General features: G+C 45.4%; 7 protein-coding genes across 7 annotated transcripts; 5 read left to right on the top strand and 2 right to left on the bottom strand.

Annotated features, from left to right (window-relative positions):
• Positions 1–605: 605 nt before the first annotated feature.
• Positions 606–2194, bottom strand: K444DRAFT_633623 (P-loop containing nucleoside triphosphate hydrolase protein; the record flags this gene model as incomplete). The annotated part of the gene is made up of 4 exons (XM_024883636.1): positions 606–862; positions 938–1092; positions 1146–1843; positions 1880–2194. The coding sequence occupies 4 exons, from the start codon at positions 2192–2194 to the stop codon at positions 606–608; spliced, it is 1425 nt and encodes a 474-aa protein (XP_024732393.1).
• Positions 2195–2990: 796 nt separating this feature from the next.
• K444DRAFT_537731 (uncharacterized protein) lies at positions 2991–3494 on the top strand (the record flags this gene model as incomplete). The annotated part of the gene is made up of 1 exon (XM_024875487.1): positions 2991–3494. The coding sequence occupies one exon, from the start codon at positions 2991–2993 to the stop codon at positions 3492–3494; it is 504 nt and encodes a 167-aa protein (XP_024732392.1).
• A 168-nt stretch (positions 3495–3662) lies between these two features.
• Positions 3663–5591, bottom strand: K444DRAFT_666717 (uncharacterized protein; the record flags this gene model as incomplete). Its single annotated transcript, XM_024887210.1, has 4 exons — positions 3663–5173; positions 5292–5301; positions 5360–5363; positions 5419–5591. 4 exons carry the CDS (start codon positions 5589–5591, stop codon positions 3663–3665), a joined length of 1698 nt encoding a protein of 565 aa, XP_024732391.1.
• A 1069-nt stretch (positions 5592–6660) lies between these two features.
• K444DRAFT_633620 (uncharacterized protein) lies at positions 6661–7536 on the top strand (the record flags this gene model as incomplete). Its single annotated transcript, XM_024883635.1, has 5 exons — positions 6661–7036; positions 7123–7139; positions 7180–7254; positions 7305–7345; positions 7404–7536. The coding sequence occupies 5 exons, from the start codon at positions 6661–6663 to the stop codon at positions 7534–7536; spliced, it is 642 nt and encodes a 213-aa protein (XP_024732390.1).
• A 1412-nt stretch (positions 7537–8948) lies between these two features.
• K444DRAFT_617197 (uncharacterized protein) lies at positions 8949–10449 on the top strand. Its single transcript, XM_024881071.1, has 3 exons — positions 8949–9495; positions 9547–9693; positions 9749–10449. Exons 1-3 carry the CDS (start codon positions 9033–9035, stop codon positions 10048–10050), a joined length of 912 nt encoding a protein of 303 aa, XP_024732389.1. The 5' UTR covers positions 8949–9032; the 3' UTR covers positions 10051–10449.
• Positions 10450–12270: 1821 nt separating this feature from the next.
• K444DRAFT_695704 (glycosyltransferase family 2 protein) lies at positions 12271–14008 on the top strand (the record flags this gene model as incomplete). The annotated part of the gene is made up of 6 exons (XM_024887888.1): positions 12271–12294; positions 12695–13078; positions 13133–13219; positions 13307–13484; positions 13527–13618; positions 13694–14008. 6 exons carry the CDS (start codon positions 12271–12273, stop codon positions 14006–14008), a joined length of 1080 nt encoding a protein of 359 aa, XP_024732388.1.
• Positions 14009–14793: 785 nt separating this feature from the next.
• K444DRAFT_537585 (uncharacterized protein) lies at positions 14794–15258 on the top strand (the record flags this gene model as incomplete). The annotated part of the gene is made up of 2 exons (XM_024875477.1): positions 14794–14832; positions 14881–15258. Coding segments are annotated over 2 exons (417 nt in total), but the record flags the coding sequence as incomplete, so codon positions are not given.
• Positions 15259–17527: the final 2269 nt, after the last annotated feature.

Here is a 17527-nt window from a genome sequence, read left to right as displayed (position 1 = left end):
GACCTCAGAAATAAAGCCAGTAGGTATCCGCGATTAATGCTGTCCTCAGGCAATATTTATATCAGGATGCAGCAAGGGCCGTCCAAGAGGCTATCACCATCTTCAGCACTTATCCAACTGGTAGGATCGGCATTACATATCTCTCATAAACCAAATATCATTAATAACTGAAATTCAACATTCCTTCCTTCCTTCCTCCTCTCTTGCCTTCCTCCTCTCACCTCTCTTCCTCTACTGTACTTGGAGTACTCCCCAACCCATCCTTGTCTTCCACTCTAAATATCAATTCTCGGTTGTTACGGAGCATCTCATCCCGCATTGTATGCATGACGAGTTGGAGAAGCCATCACAACAATCCGCAAGTCAATGCCTCAATCGTAAGCCAACAAGCAATTTCTGCAAACGAAACTGCAAATGGCACCCCCGTCACCGGAGCATCTCTGAGCAGTATTGAGCATAGCGAAGAGGAAAAGCCAAAGGAGATGTCGAGTGACGAGTTAGGTCAGACCGCACAAAAATTCGCAAAGAAAGTTCCAGATGGTGTATTCTCTCAGGCCGAGATACAGGGGTTTTTGTTAAAGCGGAAGAATGATCCGAAGAAGGCGCTAGATGAGGTAGACGCCTGGGTGGAGGGCATGAAGCAAGTCAAGAAAAATGGGTCGATCCTTTCCCTTCGTGTTAGAGCTAGTATACGGCAAATCCTTGGTATACATTCTCTCAAACATTTCTTTAGTTTCTTTCTCGGTGGTGTTCTTAAATTCGACCTGCTTGTCTACGCGGCCTGGGCGAATCAGTGCGTCGTCGAGTTTCTCTAGGTGGTTGGTTGTCATTATTAGGACGTGGCCTTCGTGAGATGCGACTCCTAGTTGTTTTCAGTGTTTTGTCCATTTGGAGTTTTAAAATAAAATAGTTGGGAGAGAAATGGGAGAAGCTTTACCATCAATGATATTCAGGAGTCCAGACAAGGAAATGCCCTTCTTCTTCTCTTCTTCTGAGAGTTGGTTGGCCTTCTTGAGTGCTTTGGTGAGATCTGAAACGTTGAAGTCGTTATTTCCCGATTGGTCTGCCGGTGCTGTCTTCTCGTTATTCTCACTTGGCTTCTGATTAAGCCCGCCGTATCGATATCCTCAAGTAGAATAATACACCTAGCTGGCAAATTCGCGAACAGTATGCTCAGCTCTTCTTCCGTCAGTGTAGGGTCTTGTAGACTAACAACATAGAGATCAAGGCCGAAAAGGCCTGCTAACGCAAAGGTGAGTAATGTTTTCCCTGTTCCAGGAGGTCCGTAGAACATGTACCCACGACGGTATGGAATTCCCCGGTTGGCGTACCAGCGTGCAGTAGTAGGGGTGAGATATTCGTTAATGTCGTTAATGATATCATCTTTCTTCTCTTTATCTAGCACTACCGTTTTCATGGGACGACATGTACGCTTTGTTATCTTGACCCATCTACCGTTTTTTCGCATATCCTTGGGCGCAGGGCGCCTGACTACAGTCATTACGTTTTGTCTTCGATAGTAGTATTCTTTAGCGTCCTGGATCAGTTCCTTAATCGGTTCTGCGGATCGTCCGAAACAAGAAAGAGTGAGGACCTCCTTGTCCTTGACAGTAAGCGTGTCATATAAAGCTACCTCCTTCCTCCTCAACTGGCAATATCTCCGTTTGTGCCAAAAACTGTGAGATCCAATAGCGGGAGTAAATCTAGGTTCCGATTTTGCTTCTTGGTTAGCGAAATTTTGCAACTTCTTGCCTTCTCCTCTCGACTCTTTTGTTTCTATGTCCTCGCTATCCAGTTCCCATACGGTTTTCGAAAGAGTCTCTGCTACAAGTCTGCGAGACGACTTGAATTTGTATTAATGCCCGAGGAAAACCATTACATAGTCGTATATGTCATCTACTCTATCAATCGTGATTTCGGACATGCAGTTATTGTAGACTAGGTCACCGACTGCAGCCCATACTGAGCGGAAGAATCCAGCACCGAACCAGAGGATAGCACCCAGGGAGACGAAGACAGTAACATCAAAGCCGAAAGCGAAGAGTACGAACTTGTATATGGGACCATATCCTGGGACGAAGGTCTCCAGAAGCGTTCTTAGAGACAGTCCTGGGGCAGGATCACTGGACGAAATATTCCCCGCATTGTAAAATGCAGACTCCAGAAGGCTATTGACAACCATTTTCTGCCCCATGATTCTTGTGCAAGATCAAGTGCAAGTGACTGTCAATCTAGAGAAGGTCAATATGTGTTTCAATAATGCGGATTCTTAAAGAAAACTCTCACAAAATAGTGGCATTCCAATGACCTGAGTAGCGGAGCAATGATCGAAGCAGATGCTTTTGCAGTCCACGGTGGCCCCAGCTGTTCTTATGCGTTGTTCTTTTGAGCCTCATTCTCATGCCTGAGCTTGCCCACCATTAGCTAAGCAGAAAGTGCAGGAATTCTGGTGGCTTCACAGATTGCATATGCAGGAGCTATCCGAGTATGGAAAAATCACCTTGACTCAAGCCCCGGGCGTATGCATGCACTCGTGACAACCCTTACTGCATTCACATCCATATGCATCCACTTCGTATGCACCTATATGCACCTTTTTCATGCCCAGTAAGCTCTCTCGGTGAGCGCCTTGTCATGCAATGACAAGCAAAAGTAAATCGAAACAGATGATCCCTCTGAAAAGTACCCACAGTGCAGCGATCTCTCCCCAAGTAGAGGAGGCAATCCCCAAGATTTTGGAAGTGTTTAGGACCTTAGCTCTGCAGTGGTGCAGCCCACTTTCCGGAAAGATCCGCCATTGGGGCCGAGGGTTGAATATAATTCAAGTGTTGGCAGGAAAATGTTCGAGCTTATCAGACAGCACTTCCACCATCAACGTTGACACCTAATTCTCGAGAGAACCATCGTCCTCATCCCCAGTATCCAAATACAACACCCACTCCTCCCAGCTCCAGCTCCAGTCTCCACAGATCGCGCTCCTCCAAGACAGAATGGCACTTTCACCCTCCTTCTCTTTCACCTACGACAAATCCCTAAGACCATTCGACATCACCCCTAAGGTCTTCCTCTCCCAGCGCCCTAAGTTCGACAACGTCGCAGCAGGCACTCTAAACTTCAACAAGAAAGACGAGCTCCTTCTCATAAAACGAGCATCGAATGACACCTCGCCAAACCGCTGGGAGATCCCTGGCGGAGTTGGCGAAGAAGGCGAGACTATCCTCCACTGCGCTGCACGCGAGACATTCGAAGAGACTGGCTTAATTGTTGTTCATTTTAAGCGTCTAGTTGGCGGGGAAGTGGTGACGGATGGTTCAACATGCAAGCTCAGCTTTGAGGTGGAAGTTAAAAGCACGGAAGGTGTGACCCTGAATCCGGAGGAGCATCAAGATTATTTGTGGGTTACGAAGGAGATGGTTGGGTCTCTCGAGATTACTGGACCGGAGCACAAGGCTACGATTTTGGAGGCATTCCAAAGGGAAAGGAAAGAGGAATGAGGACTATGATTTGCTTCTGGGGTTTGGTGTTATTTGGTGTGATGGTTTATGAATATTGAAGGCAGTTGCATATAGAGCAAGTACTTTTCGGGTTGAAATGACTGCATTCTACTATAATAGCCCCAAACGATCCTCCTTCGCGCGTTCTGTGTTACCCGCCCTCTCGAATCAGAGGTTTATCGTAATAGGAGGGAGTAATTCCCTTGTCGCGTTTCCATCTTTCCGTACGAATCGTGAGCAATGAAGCTTAGCTGTTCGTTTGTGCGGTCCAAGCTCATGCTTGATGAGTCTCAATCTGGCAGTGTCAGGTATGTGCCCATGGACTGTCCCCCCTTCTTCCTCGTTCATCAGCCACGTCGAGATCTTCGCAGATACCAGTGCATCGAACCATCCTTCTCTCTGCGGGTATTGGCGTAACAAGTCAAGGGCTTCCTTGCGTACTGCGGACACTCTACAAAGGTGCAAGAGGCTGAAGATAGAAATACCAAGAGTTATGTCGAAATTGCAAATCGCCTCCCTTTGGGTCATTTTTGAATCATCGATTAGCTCGCGCGCTAGCCTAATAAGCAGCTTATAGTCTCGCAAGAAATAATCGCTGTATAGCTCACTGTATGATGGAAATCGCAAGACTGCGAAGCGGCAAGCTAGGGATCTGATCATGACGAGATTGGACAGGAAGTATTCCTTCGTTCCCGGCCTTCGTCTAGAGCTTTCGAAAATAGGCGTGAATGAGCGGAAGAACTGCTGTATCGCATTCTTGAAGTTGCATTCCTCGGCTTGGGCGTTGTCTTTGTCGTATCCTTGCAGAGAGTGTTGTTCTCTGACGTCTTTGACGGAGTGAAAGAACAAGATCCGCCGCATAACCAGATCCCAGAATGTGCAGGCTTCATCGAGAGATATAAAGGGGCGGTCGATGCTGGGGAATGCTCCTGGGGATTTTCGCCCAGGTTGAAGGCCTCTGACGAGAAGGAGTTGGTAATCTAGGCGTTGGAAGACGTCCAAGAGGTCGTTATGGATGTAAAACTGAGTCGCAACACGTCTTATGTTGGACCACTCATCCGGCATGTCGTCTGCTGGTTCTTTCTGTTGTTTTGCTGTCCATTCGAGTAGAATGTCTATGCCAACTTTGGCTTGCGTGATTGCGTTGTCTTTGTTGCCGATGTAAGTCTCGAAACACGTAGTAAGAAGTGATGATATCAAGGCGCATCGAAGATCAGAGTCTGATTTACATTCTCTGGTGTAGTCTTTTAATTGCACTAAGGCTTCCCCATATGTTTGCAGAGCGAAGAGGTAGTGGCGTTTTCTTTCTCTCACACTCTCCTCCCTTCCAAGAGATTTGTAGAGAGCTCCGATAGCAACAACTAAGTTCCTGGCCCATGATTCGTCGTGGCAAGCCTGGAGCACAACGCAGTTCCAGATAGCAGTGTCGTAGTATCCCGAAAGCTGATCAGCTATGCTCTCTCGGAAGACCGTAAAGTATTGATGCTCAATCGTGTTCTTGAGTTTAGGGCCTGCGGATGGTTGAACAATGAGTTGGCAGGGAGTGGAGCTGACTCTTGGTATGGCGACTCGTGAGTTCTCGTCGGTGCTACGAGTCGAAAAAGGATTTGATGGAGGTCTCCGTGCCAAAGCGTTATAGCAGTATCCATTACACTCATAGCCGGTATTCGCACACCTATCTGCAAGGTTGGATAATCAGCTCGGGGTGCCTTGAGGGAGGGTACTGGCGTGTTGAAATGAGGGGACAAGAATCAAGGAGCTCGAACCGCAAATAGGCTTCTTCTCATCGCATTTTACGTGTCGAATCCTGCGACAAATTGTCAATAAGAAAGGGCAAGAGGAGAGCTAGCCCTTCGAAGACGCACTTGCCTAGATAGGTGGTTAGTTCTGGTCATGCATCCCGAGAGTTAATAATGAGACTTACACGTTACACAGCCAGATCGAACTCTTGATTTCACCTGCCGTGACACCAGTTGTTGTCCCAGACTGGAGTTGACACTGGCCATTTTCTTTAAAGGTTGGGATGCCACGGAGATGGAATTTTGAAGCTCTGGCTCGGAAGAATATAACAATGACTGGGACAAACCTTCCGGCCATGATTCAACTTCAATTCATTCGTAAAAAGTTTTGAGCTTACTATTAAAGGATAGCATCCACCGGAGAGCGTGAGCTGGCTAAGCTCCTGAACGCTACTCGTTCACGTTTTCATTACCTGGCTGAAAACCCCGAATCGGGTTACGCTCCCCACTAGGGAGGCGAGTGGAGACTTCTTAATCGAATAGCTTTGGACCCCCAGCTGGTGTCTTCCGGGGAACGTTCCGCTTCCTTGACAAGGGGAATGCATGCGTCGCTGTCATTCCACACGGCACCGGACTATTGGGAATTGAGTTATTGGCTGCATCGCTGATTGTCTCAAACCCCACGCTCGCTAATTCCATGCGAACCACTCCGCGGGTTTTGGGGCGTTCTTTGAGGAAGATCGGCCCTGCCAATTCGATGCCCCCGCACGGACCCGAATACTTTCACCACCCTTCCACCACCCTTTGCCGATGATTTGGCTGCGTTCCCATACATTTTTCACGCCATATTCACCACCCATTCACCACCCGTTTCCCATATATCCCGCCATTTCTTTGCTACTTTTAGCTACAAGGGTCCCGTCTACCATGCAGCACGCCGACTAGGCCGTTTTCATGGTAGGTGATATCCTCGGCTGTGCTTACGCTGCCGTCTGTTTGAAGGAAACAATGCCTAGCAATTCTCAGCTTTCCTGGAGCGAGGCAACCAGATCCAAATACGCACGCCACATCGATGGTCGAATATTGGGAGCCCCTGTTTTCTGGGTCGTATCGCTGCATGTCCTAACCTAGCCTTTAATTGATCCTGTGCTGGAGCCCTCCTCGGATTGGGGGAGCTGATGGCTCGTCAGCGCCTCGACATCAAAAAGCACGATGGGGTGGAGACGCTCACGTCCTGATCGCCGTTTTTGAGTCTGTGCGGCTTCTACCTTGACGGGGTATCGCGGGTAGTGACCCGCCAACATTCCCCTTGCTGCCGCAGCCATAACTTCCTTGGTGCATACTCCCAGCTACCTACCTTGAGGTATCGAACACTCACATCGCTTCTTGGATGACTGTCTGGAATTACCTTCCATCCCATCGAGACGATGGTATCTGACGGCTTTCCCGACGAGATTTCGTGCTCCACCACGACAATCACGTCCCTGGGTGCATTCGATGTGAATGCCAACGATGGTGAAATCCGGATGATGGTCGTGGAGGAGATAGTAGTTACCAATTCTACAGGCGACAGAGTGGCTGCTTCCGAAAACTCCTATCTTGCAGTGGTTTTCCCACCTATCCAGCAGGGCTCAAACCACAGCTACGACAGTGACGCAGCAGACAGCGGCTACGAACCATGGAGTGAAGAAGACAGTAGTGACGAAGGCGATTCCACGTGCGGCAGCGATGCCAGCGAAACTGGAACCATTAAGCCAGAAGATCTCATTTGCGAAGAAAATAGTAGAACATACCATACTTACGGTATTTTATCTCTTTAGCTCTTTTCAATTAAGCTGATGTTTGTAGGCTGTACTAAATACTGGGGCCCCTGCGATGAATATGCTCAGGATTAACAGGATCTGAGGTTTGTTATTCCTACCTCAGATTAAATCTATCTTTAATAGCAATATAATAGCCATCACGTTTGGATACTGGCACTCGACGGCGAATTACTTACTGCCCCTGTCTTGAATCCCCAAGTAAGTCGCTTTACAAATAGAGAACATTAGAGCACTTACACAAAATATAGCGCATCCTCGATCTGGGTACTGGTACGGGGATTTGGGCCATGTATGTTTCAACTTCTCTTCCCTATATCATCCCGTAATACTGAACTGTTCCATCTCAGAGATATTGCCGATAAATATCTATTATCGCATGTTACAGGAATTGATATCTCCAAGATGCAACCAATTTCTGTGCCTCCGAATATGAAATTTCTAATTAATGACTTCAATGCGCGGAGTTACGAAGAATACTAATAGTACGATCTAATTCATGCGCGTGAACTTCTCGGTAGTGTCAAAGACTGGCCTCGATTAATTGAAAAATACTACAGGTAACAATTTATCTTACTCAATCCATTCATACTGACTCTTCACTAGGGCGCTCCAGCCAGGTGAATACTTGAATCTTGTCGAACCAAGTATTCATCTAAAACCGATTAATACCCTGCAACAAAATCATCCTTATCCCCAGTGGATAAAAACGTTTATTAATACTGGCGACAAAAGTGGCATGAGTTTTAATATAAGCTCGAGGCTTAAGGGATGGTTAAAGAAGGCCGGCTTTGTTGGTGTGAAACAGAGAATAGAAACCATCCCAGTTAGCGGTAAGACTAAACTTGGCATATTCAATTAAAAGAGATTGCATGCGGGAGTTTTCGATTTCTCTGCACGACGTCTTGCAAAGGTATTGGACGTATGTTCCTCTTGGTGTACGCAATAATTTCCCAGTATTAACGCATTACAGTGGATATCCGAAGAAATCGAGGTGCTCGTTGCGAGCATACAAGCTGAAATCATGAATCCCAAGTCATCTATCTCTCAAGATTTGTAGGCCAGTCATCCCGATTTGTCAAATTATGCTCACACATCATAGCTATTTTGTACATGGACAGAAGCCCTTCCAAGAATAGGTAGGGGCAGGTTACATGGTATATAAGAATATGGTCAAAGTGGCAAGCAGAACTGGAGAAGAGATGTTTATTGTATGGTTAGGCGGCTAGATTCAACTTTGTATATTCTCCGCGGGCGTTACAGCAGACATTGCTGTCACTCGTACAATCATGTTTTGTCCAGGCTTCGCACCTTGCCCAAAATTGTCTGTCTGTATGACGACATGTACAGAGCAGCCACGCATCCAATCCTTTGGTGTGCAAAATGTTTTGTTGAATATCGCAATTCCAACCCCAGAGCCTTAGATGTCTCGCTAGAAAAGGAAACCGCAAAGAAGCAAGGCGAACCCAGGACCAGCTGAGAGGTGAGCCGGTAGCTGCGGCTCTCCTCTGCGGACGCGTCCTTTTATGCTTGAATCATTAGTATCTCGGAAAGGCTATCGTCGAATCACGAGAGCGGAGCGAAGGGATGATCGGCAAGGGTCAACTGGTTGAACGCAAGGCCGCGGTATCGCGATGTTTTCAGCAACTTTCTGGGGATAACAAAACAAGCAGCCAGCCTGCACAAAAGGGGCTGAATGAAGTGTCTTAACTACCAAAATTCCTTTCCGTGAGCCGTAAGGCGACTAGCCGAAGCTACGGTGTGATTTTAGCAGGGCCAAAGTCACCGGACTCTCATTAATTGTTAGACCAATCGGGGAAGGAGAACTAGCGCCCCCTCGAAACCATCCCAAGGGACGCGCCCTCGAAACCATCCCAAAGGGCGCCCCCTCGAAACCATCCCCAAGGGACGCCCCTCTGAACTCATCCCAAGGGACGCCAGGGAACGCCTTCCTGAGGTGGTCAAACTCGAGCCTGTCAATGGATCCTCAGCTCATTACTGCTGGTGGAATTGACATCACTACAGCAGACTTCCTCTACCTCTCATATTCTGCATTAGACAAGCTTGTCGTCCAGTTGAAGACAGCCCACACCGCAGCCATACAAGCCAAACACCGGGCTATCCTGTACCACAAATTTGATAATCCACCAAAAGCTTGCTCCCAGGATTTCAACAGCCTTCTTTTAACCCGATATGGAGAAGATGCAGAATCATCTCAAGTGTTCCTCTCGAGCCTCTCTCTTCCAGCCTTTTTGGAGGTCATCTATTCCCTAACCAAGAAACACTTGGAAGCGGGGGAGAAATACCTCACCGACTTTGCCATTTACGCCAACAAGCGCTCGAAGCTCAGCGAGTCACTTGTTAATCGTGCGCGTCGTGAACTTCAGAGAGGCTCTGAGGACCGTCACCTCGAATTTGAACGTGAAGTTCGTCGTTGTCAAGGTGACCCACCCCTACACATGCTGTTTAGTATATTTACTAACACTACGACAGCTGCCGTTCCCAAGCATTCAGCATCGCGAAAGCGTAGACGAACAAAGACGCCATTGAACAACCAGTCAACTCAAGATGGTGCACAACCATCGACCGTTCTGAATGATGTTTCTATGATACCGTCCGTCAGTGGAGATCTGTTATACAGTAAGGACAAACCATGTAATGGAAATACTCAAGTAGTCGCTGACGAGAAGAGCAGGAGAGGGGCAGTCTCTCGAAAAGCCGACATCAACCGACGCACCATCACTACATCCACCAAATCAACCTTCACCACATCCACTACCACCGATTGAATTACTGCACAAACCACCACCCGGTGATATCCTCAAGATTCTAGACGCCAACTATGTACCTATGACAAAAGAAAGGCTCTCTACCTTTCTTGATTCTAAAGGAGACGCTGTTTTCTATATATTATTTCCAGTTGCGTGGAAATTACCTCCGTTGATTCAGGTCTCTCCGGAAATGGCTGGGGAATTGCTCTCTTTTCTGCGAATTTGATTCCACTTATTGTACAAGCTGGATTGTATAATAACCTGCCACTGAGCAATTCTGACCGGATGCAACTTCAACCAGGAAGGGGCCAGCAGAGCCAGGTCCTACGGTGGCACCGTCTACCTCGAGGCCTCCTCCAGTGACCCGCACGCTTCCCTTGCCGCTACCGTGGCTCCTGAGTATGACTGCGGAGAATGACTCTCCATAGGTCTTTGCATCCTTTGCAAAACCATCCCCGGACTGTTCAGGACCGATTGTCACAGTTCTGCCAAGCTAGAAAGGAGATTAGCTATGTTCATATATTGCACATATTCATTGTACTCTTCTTTCCACCTCAGTTTGAACCCCCTCCTTATTATCTGCGAATTGAGACAGATCAATCATCTCTCAGCACCCTCCGGTTGACGCCGCCGTGATAGCTTGTGGGAACGATACCGTCTTCGATGTTCCCTGGTCTAACCCTTCGCGGTAGTTAAATGCGATCGACTTCGATGATGTTGTTCTGGAGCGCAGAGGCCCCACGTCATGGCCTTGCGGCGATGAGGCTAAAGTTCTTATCGTGGCATCGATGCCGTTCATAGCCGACAATTTTTCACCGCCGAGTCACCAGGTTGTGCGAACCCATACCTCAATACACCAGAGAAAGGTTTTAGCAGGCCGAACAAGTCTTGCTGGACAAAGGCGTAGAACTGGCAAAGGCGAACTGCGATGGAAAATTCGGGACGAGGCGGTGAGCGATCTGAAGGCAAAATAGGAGCAGGATTGACAGAAAGCTAACCTCGCGATCCTACAGTACTCTCTTTCGATACCGATGCGCAAAACCTTCGCAGAGCTTTCCTTCAGCTTCATCTTCGCCGAGCAATCATAAATTGCTTCTGCAAGACTCCTGCCTCAAACAACGCGATACATACCAATCATGAAGGACACGCAAGCGATGGGATGGGGGTAGGGTGGAGGACGATTTCACGGACAAAGAGGTTGAGAAGGTGACGAGCACAATGAAGGAGAACTTGCAGTATGAATGGGAATGGCCCGTACAAGGAGCACAAGGAGCGACACGGCGCTTTCAGGTTACGAATCCTCCTTTGAATCACGAAGCTTCCTACAAATTTACAATGACAACCACCCAAGCTCCCTTTAGCAACGAAAGTATCCAAAGTCAATCTGAGTAGAGTATCACGGGCATCTTGCTTTCCAAGTCGCCGACCAGGGCCGTGACATAGCTTTTCATTTCGTCCCCACCGGCGAGTTTCCTCTTACTGTCCTTCCCTTTCTACCCTGATACCAGGGACCCATGGCGCCGTTTGCAGTTTCTCTGCCCCAATGGCAGATCTTCCGACAGTGCCTTCCGTCTCGAGGCCCTTGCGCGAACTATGGCCTTCCCAAGCCAATGTTTGTACCAGCTTTCCACAGGTCAAAGAGTCATTTTGAGCATGTTGCGCGACAACAATCAAGTGATTTTATTTAAGGCTTCTAACTCTACAGCCTCGAAGAGTTCAAGTTTCACTATTTGCTTCAAATGAATGTCGAATGACCACGTTGGGAGAGCATCCGTTGCAATTCATTTTCAAAAGCCAAGAAATCCAAGAGACTAGGGGATGGATGCAACAAAACGGTACAGGTACCGTTTAACAATGTAGAAAAGAGATTTGCCTGTAGCTGCATTCTCTGCTCAGTCAGCGTGTTCTCTGACAAGTGCCTCTCGCATGCACATATTAAAACTGAGCACACCCCTCAGAGGAGCACAGGCGAGAGTCGAATGGCCGGTGGCTCCAAGTCCAATTGGCTATTCCACAGTGTTTTCCCCAGCAGAGCTGAGTCCAAGACAAGCTTTCCGCGAAACTGGGTATTCCTCCTGAGCCACTTGGGGATTGCCCCGGGGTTAGCTCCTGGGGTTGCTCCTGGGGTTTCCTCCTGAGACAATTGGGGATTGCCCCGGGGTTTGCTCCTGGGGTTGCTCCTGGGGTTTCCTCCTGAGCCACTTGGGGATTGCCCCGGGGTTTGCTCCTGGGGTTGCTCCTAGCCTGATCCCCAGCTATCCATTGGCAATGAGTTGAGGCGTCCAAAATAGGTCAGCTACCAGTGAGCTATCTCATTGTCTCAATGCAATGCGCACAATTGTGCATCACCAATCTTCGTATCATTGTGCACTCGTCATCTGCGGGGATGAGCTTAGGTAAAAAAATTACCTATTGGCTTATGGTTATGATGGCTTTTCCAATCATCATGCATACAATAGGGGGTGAGATGGTACGTAACAATGGAGAATTGATATTCAGAGTCGGAAGGGGAGGTTCGCTGCGCGCGTCATTAATCCCAACAGTTTAATTATAGATCCAACTATTCGCATACTTTTCATTTCTAGTCCAAAAACATCCTGAGTACTTGGCAAGATATTGAGGACCCTTCAAAGGAGAATCCTTCAAATGAGAGTCCTGTTACCCGTCATAGCCCTAGTCGTCTTCTTCTGGATAACGAGCTATGCTTTTCGTCTTATATGGGAACTATTTTGGTATACTATCACTATTATCGCCATCATCTAGTTATAAGTGCCAACCCATTCTTGTTTGAACAGTACTAATATTATTACAGTCCCATACCGCATGCTATTCCATTTTTACTTTCATTTGGGATCAGCAAGCTCTCTAAGAGTATTAACGACCCCGCTCTGATCTGGTTCATTACACTGGCTACATGGCGCTACTTTCGACTCTTCGTTAACCTCTACTCCTTCTGGCGATACAAACCAGCAAGTCTTCCTACGATTAGAACTATAGGCCCGAAAGATGTAATAATAATTCTACCTACTATCTCAGTCTCAGAGTCAGATAATCCTGACTTTAAAGAATGTCTTACGACCTGTCTAGTTAATAAACTCGCGAGGCTTATTATTATTACTAATACGGATTTCAAAGCTACAGAAGTCAATAAACAGTTATTTAGTATCCGTAACAAGATCCAAAGAGGCTCGTCTAGCTTTTTAAGTGAACTTGGTCTAACTAACATTTCCGGAGTCGATATTCGAGTCATATACGTTAGTATCGCTAATAAACGCCGCCAAATAACATATGCTATCTAACATATCCAGACTCGCCTAGTCATGTTCCTTAATAATTATATGTTTCTGCCACGTTTATTCTTAGACTCTATCATACCTGTTTTCGAAAATCCATGCGTTAGCTTATACGGGACAAAGAAGGCTATTCGTCATAAGAACCCCAAGGCTTACTCGCTCTGGGGAAGATATTAGGAGTTATTCTAGAATATTATGGGAGTACTCTATCTGGAACGACATAACTTCGAGATCCGAGCCACTAATGCCAGAGATAGAGGAGTCTTTATTATCTCAGGACAAGTAATGGTTATTCTATCTGAGATTATCCAAGATAATAACTTCCATAAAGCATTTACTAACGAACATTTCTTCTTTGGCTTATTCGGTCCACTTAACCCCGACGACGATAACTTTATTACACGATAAGTTTTACGCCATCCACAGAACTATGAGATAAAGATCCAATATACTAATAGTGCCACGGTAGAGACGATACTCGGCCAGTATCCAAAGTTCCTAGTACAGCTTTTTCATTAGTTACGTACAACTTTCCGGTCGAACTTCTGCTCTCTGTTTACTGATTATACGGTATAGCGGCGCACTCCGTGGACCATATGGATAACCTATATCCCAAGCTTGTTTAACTTAGCACTTTTCTGGGATAGAGGGATACTCTATACTCTTACCAAGACCAACTTCTATTCGGAATCAAGAAACCGGATACTGCTTCTATTATGCTTTAGAGGTTGGATCTATCTCACTAAGCTAGTCAAACTAATACCGTATTTTTGGCGTTACCCTACGGATTTCTTCCTGTTCTTCTTTCTAATCCCGGCCTATCTTCTTTTTGCTTACTACTATTCAATCCTCAAGCTATGGGCAGGTATTATATTCTGGAACCATAGCTAGACAGGCAGAGACTTGGGTATTAGTAGAGCAAAGCCTTTTCCACTACTAGTAAGGCAATAGCCAAAGCAGACTGTGGACGAAATTAAGACTAGTAATAAGAGTGAGATACTTACCTTACTATATGGGCCCAATACAAACTAAGCTTTATTGCGTCACTTTCTTATTCCGTATTAGAATAGTGCCATTTTCTTTTTACAGCTACCGAGATCAAAAATAAAGGATTTAAGGCATTATAATTTTCAATAAGGGAACGGAAAAGTTTATAAATATTAATTGTTTTTATATTTATGCTGTCTTGGAAGCCCTTCTGCGAATTGGGTCACCGTAGCTATAGGACCAAAGATTACTTAAAAGAATTAATGCCTTTCCGAGAGACTTCAGGAGAAAGCTTACAAGAATTTTGACAGATTTCTTGAATAAAAAAGGCTCCTGATACTGAAAATCTCGTGCACAATGTCATCCCAAAAAGCAGTGCGGGGCAGTACGGGGCATTATGGTCATGTGACCTTTAATAAGCGAAACGCCCGGCGTTATCGCGATGACAGTTTTTCGGTGGAGAGAAGCACTCCCTTCAAACGCAGCCTGCCCACCATTAACCTGCCAATGGCTATAGCCCCTTATAGCATTTACGCATCATGTCCAGTAGTTGGCTGACTATTAACAAAGAACTCTCCGATTCTGGTATTACTATGGTAGGAGAGATTGACTCAACGTTAATCGAAATCCTCGCACTAGCAAAGCCAGGCATTCTGTTACGGGGAATCCGGCAAACTGCGCTCGAGTGAAATAGTGACTGCGATGCTATTATTAATGATTTCGAAATCGTAAGTTCTAGAGGCCAAAGATATATATATTATTCTGATAGAGTATAGAGATTCAAACCAAATATCGCGACCTTGCAAGCCAAAACATGCTTGAACTGCCGATTTATCTATTTCTACGAATTTCTAATACCCTCTGGTATACGCAAGATTAAAAATGGTACAGGGAAACATATAGTAGCGATTATAATAAAGAAAGGGCCTGAACTTCCTCTCATTTACAAGGGCTCTTATAAGTCGAACGAACTTGGCATGAGTAATCTAGACCCGCCGTCTATAAGCTCCCCTAACGCAGGCTCTGTATTCTTTAATGCAAGTTCCTTAGATACAGGCTCTATAGTAGTCTTTAATACAGGCATAGAGCGGGAAGATCCCGCTATTAAAGGTATTAGTAGGCTAGGAATCTTTTTACTTTACCAGGAGATCTGAGAAGGTAATAGGGAACTTAATTACTATGGAAGTATAAATGAATTTTGATATATATAGTATTAGTGGCATCTATAGCGGGTTAAATAGAGTTTATTATAGTCTTGTCTGAAATTTGTTCCTATTATATCCGAATATACCTAATACAGATTTTAGGATCTTACTCGAGAATATTTCTAATTCTTCTAGATTAAGGGGCTTTAGCTATTATAAGCCGAATTATTAGAAAACATATAATTAGTATTAAAAAAATTCTAATTATTCGAGTAAAGGCTCCAAGAATCCCTACTTTCCGAGTTAAATACCCTAGAGTCATAGTGCTTAGTATTAGGCATTAGTATAAAGCCGCCCTATAATATTAGGTTACAGGTATTAAACTCGTTTCACTTAGCCATATCTCGGTATTGAGATTAATTTCCCGTAATATCTGTCCAAGGTAGTTATATACGGTTAATGTTATTACTCTCGGGAGTTATGGGATTAAGGCTATTAGTACTTCCCGTTAATAGTATATTATTAGTTAATTCATTAGAGTCCAAGTGGGAGATTATTACTTTAGGATTATTTCTGTTTCCGGCAGTATATTAGTCTATATATATATCAGAGAGTACGTTTAGTCGGCTATAGGAGGACCTCAACTTATATTGTGAAATAGAGTTAAATTGGCTTTGGGGTGAAATACTGCCTTCTTGCATTGACTGTTCTTGAGCTAGGCAGGGTCGCTTTTCACCTCTGCTTGAGAGACTGGCTTTTGCTATTATTAATGAGATAATAAAAAACGCGAGGATAAATGAATACCTTCTATTTCCCCAATACTTTTGCGCTTTAGATCCTTAAATATGCTAAGTGTTTCATTGCTTCTATTTCATGGTCAGAATTCTATCCAATATTTCCAAAAGGCCTAATAAACCTGTCTAGTTATTTCTTCAGTTATATATCTAGTTTCTCTGTAGTATCTAAATACAGCTACTGCTTCACGCCCAATGTCCGGGTATCTTTGGATCTCCATATAGGGCACTCTTTAAGATATTTGTCAAACTCATTAATACGATTAAAAGTCAAATTACAACTACATATTATATTACAAGCCACATCTAATATATTCTGTCAGTCGCCTTGTTTAAGGGCTTGCCTAAAAGGAACATACGCGATTTGAAGTGGCGGAGCAGTTTATTCTTTCTAGTATACGCCGGCTTCGATTAGTAGCTAGAATCAGGGCATGTAAAGGTAGAATCGACATTATTTTCTCTATTAGAAGCGATTAAACTCTCGGTGTTTTCTTGCAATTATTAATAGCTTGGACGGAGTACCTATTGAAGCTGGTCGAGAAGCTGGCTAATAAGTTGCTGTCTAGAGTTAGTTGTAATAGAAGGAATAGGTACGATTGCCCACAAACCCTGTCTGGTTTAAGGTATCTCTGAAATCTATCTCTCGAGGCAAATCCTTGCAAATAGTAAGGGCAATTCCATTAAGGTGTAATTATTTCCATATTGATTGAAGTCAGAAGCACGAACACCTGATGCGAACGCGGACTTGAAAGGCACGGGCCTTATTGAGGCCTTATCCGCTGGCTTCCGCCGTGAGCAGTAGTTTGATCTGGAGCGAGGCTGGCTGCATAATACCAAGCCTATGGTGGGAGAATTGACTAATTGCATTAATTCCATTACGGGCATTGATTAGCCGGCCAATATCATGCTCCCTCCCTTTAGAGCTGCGTGCTGCATCACGAGTTGGGCCAGCTGTCCTTTTAGATAGTGACTTAACGTCAGGCCCTAGCTAAGAACACCAAAAATTTGAGATTTTCAAAGCGCTCAGAGAATATAAGCTTGTTTCTCTGATCTCACGCTATTATATAGTGAAAATTGATTTTAGTAATTAGAGGCGTAGGCGACTCCCCGGGAAATCCTCGGGGCAGGAGCAAACCCCGGAGCAAACCCCAGAGCAATTCCCGGTAGAAGATTCCAAAACTGGAAGCTTGGCATTTCTTCGGAGAGCGCATAATGCTATGTAGTTAGAGGTCACTTCCTATTTTAATGCAGGCTGCAGACAAAACCAAATATTCTCGCGCTCGGAACGGCTCGTATCACGATTCGTTATCAAATGCAGCGGGAAGATATTGACCGGAAGCCAGTGAACTTGGTATTACATCCTACATCAACCTCTATAAAGGCAAGATTTACCCCACCATCAAGTTCATTAACACGAACTTCTATTCAATACTCCTCTTTCTAGCTTTATGACGTCAACTATAGAGGACAATTATTTATTGAAC

The sequence above is a fragment of the Hyaloscypha bicolor genome (genome assembly GCF_002865645.1).
Source record: "Hyaloscypha bicolor E unplaced genomic scaffold K444scaffold_125, whole genome shotgun sequence".
Lineage (NCBI taxonomy): Eukaryota > Fungi > Ascomycota > Leotiomycetes > Helotiales > Hyaloscyphaceae > Hyaloscypha > Hyaloscypha bicolor.
This window is presented reverse-complemented; position numbering and strand designations above follow the sequence as displayed.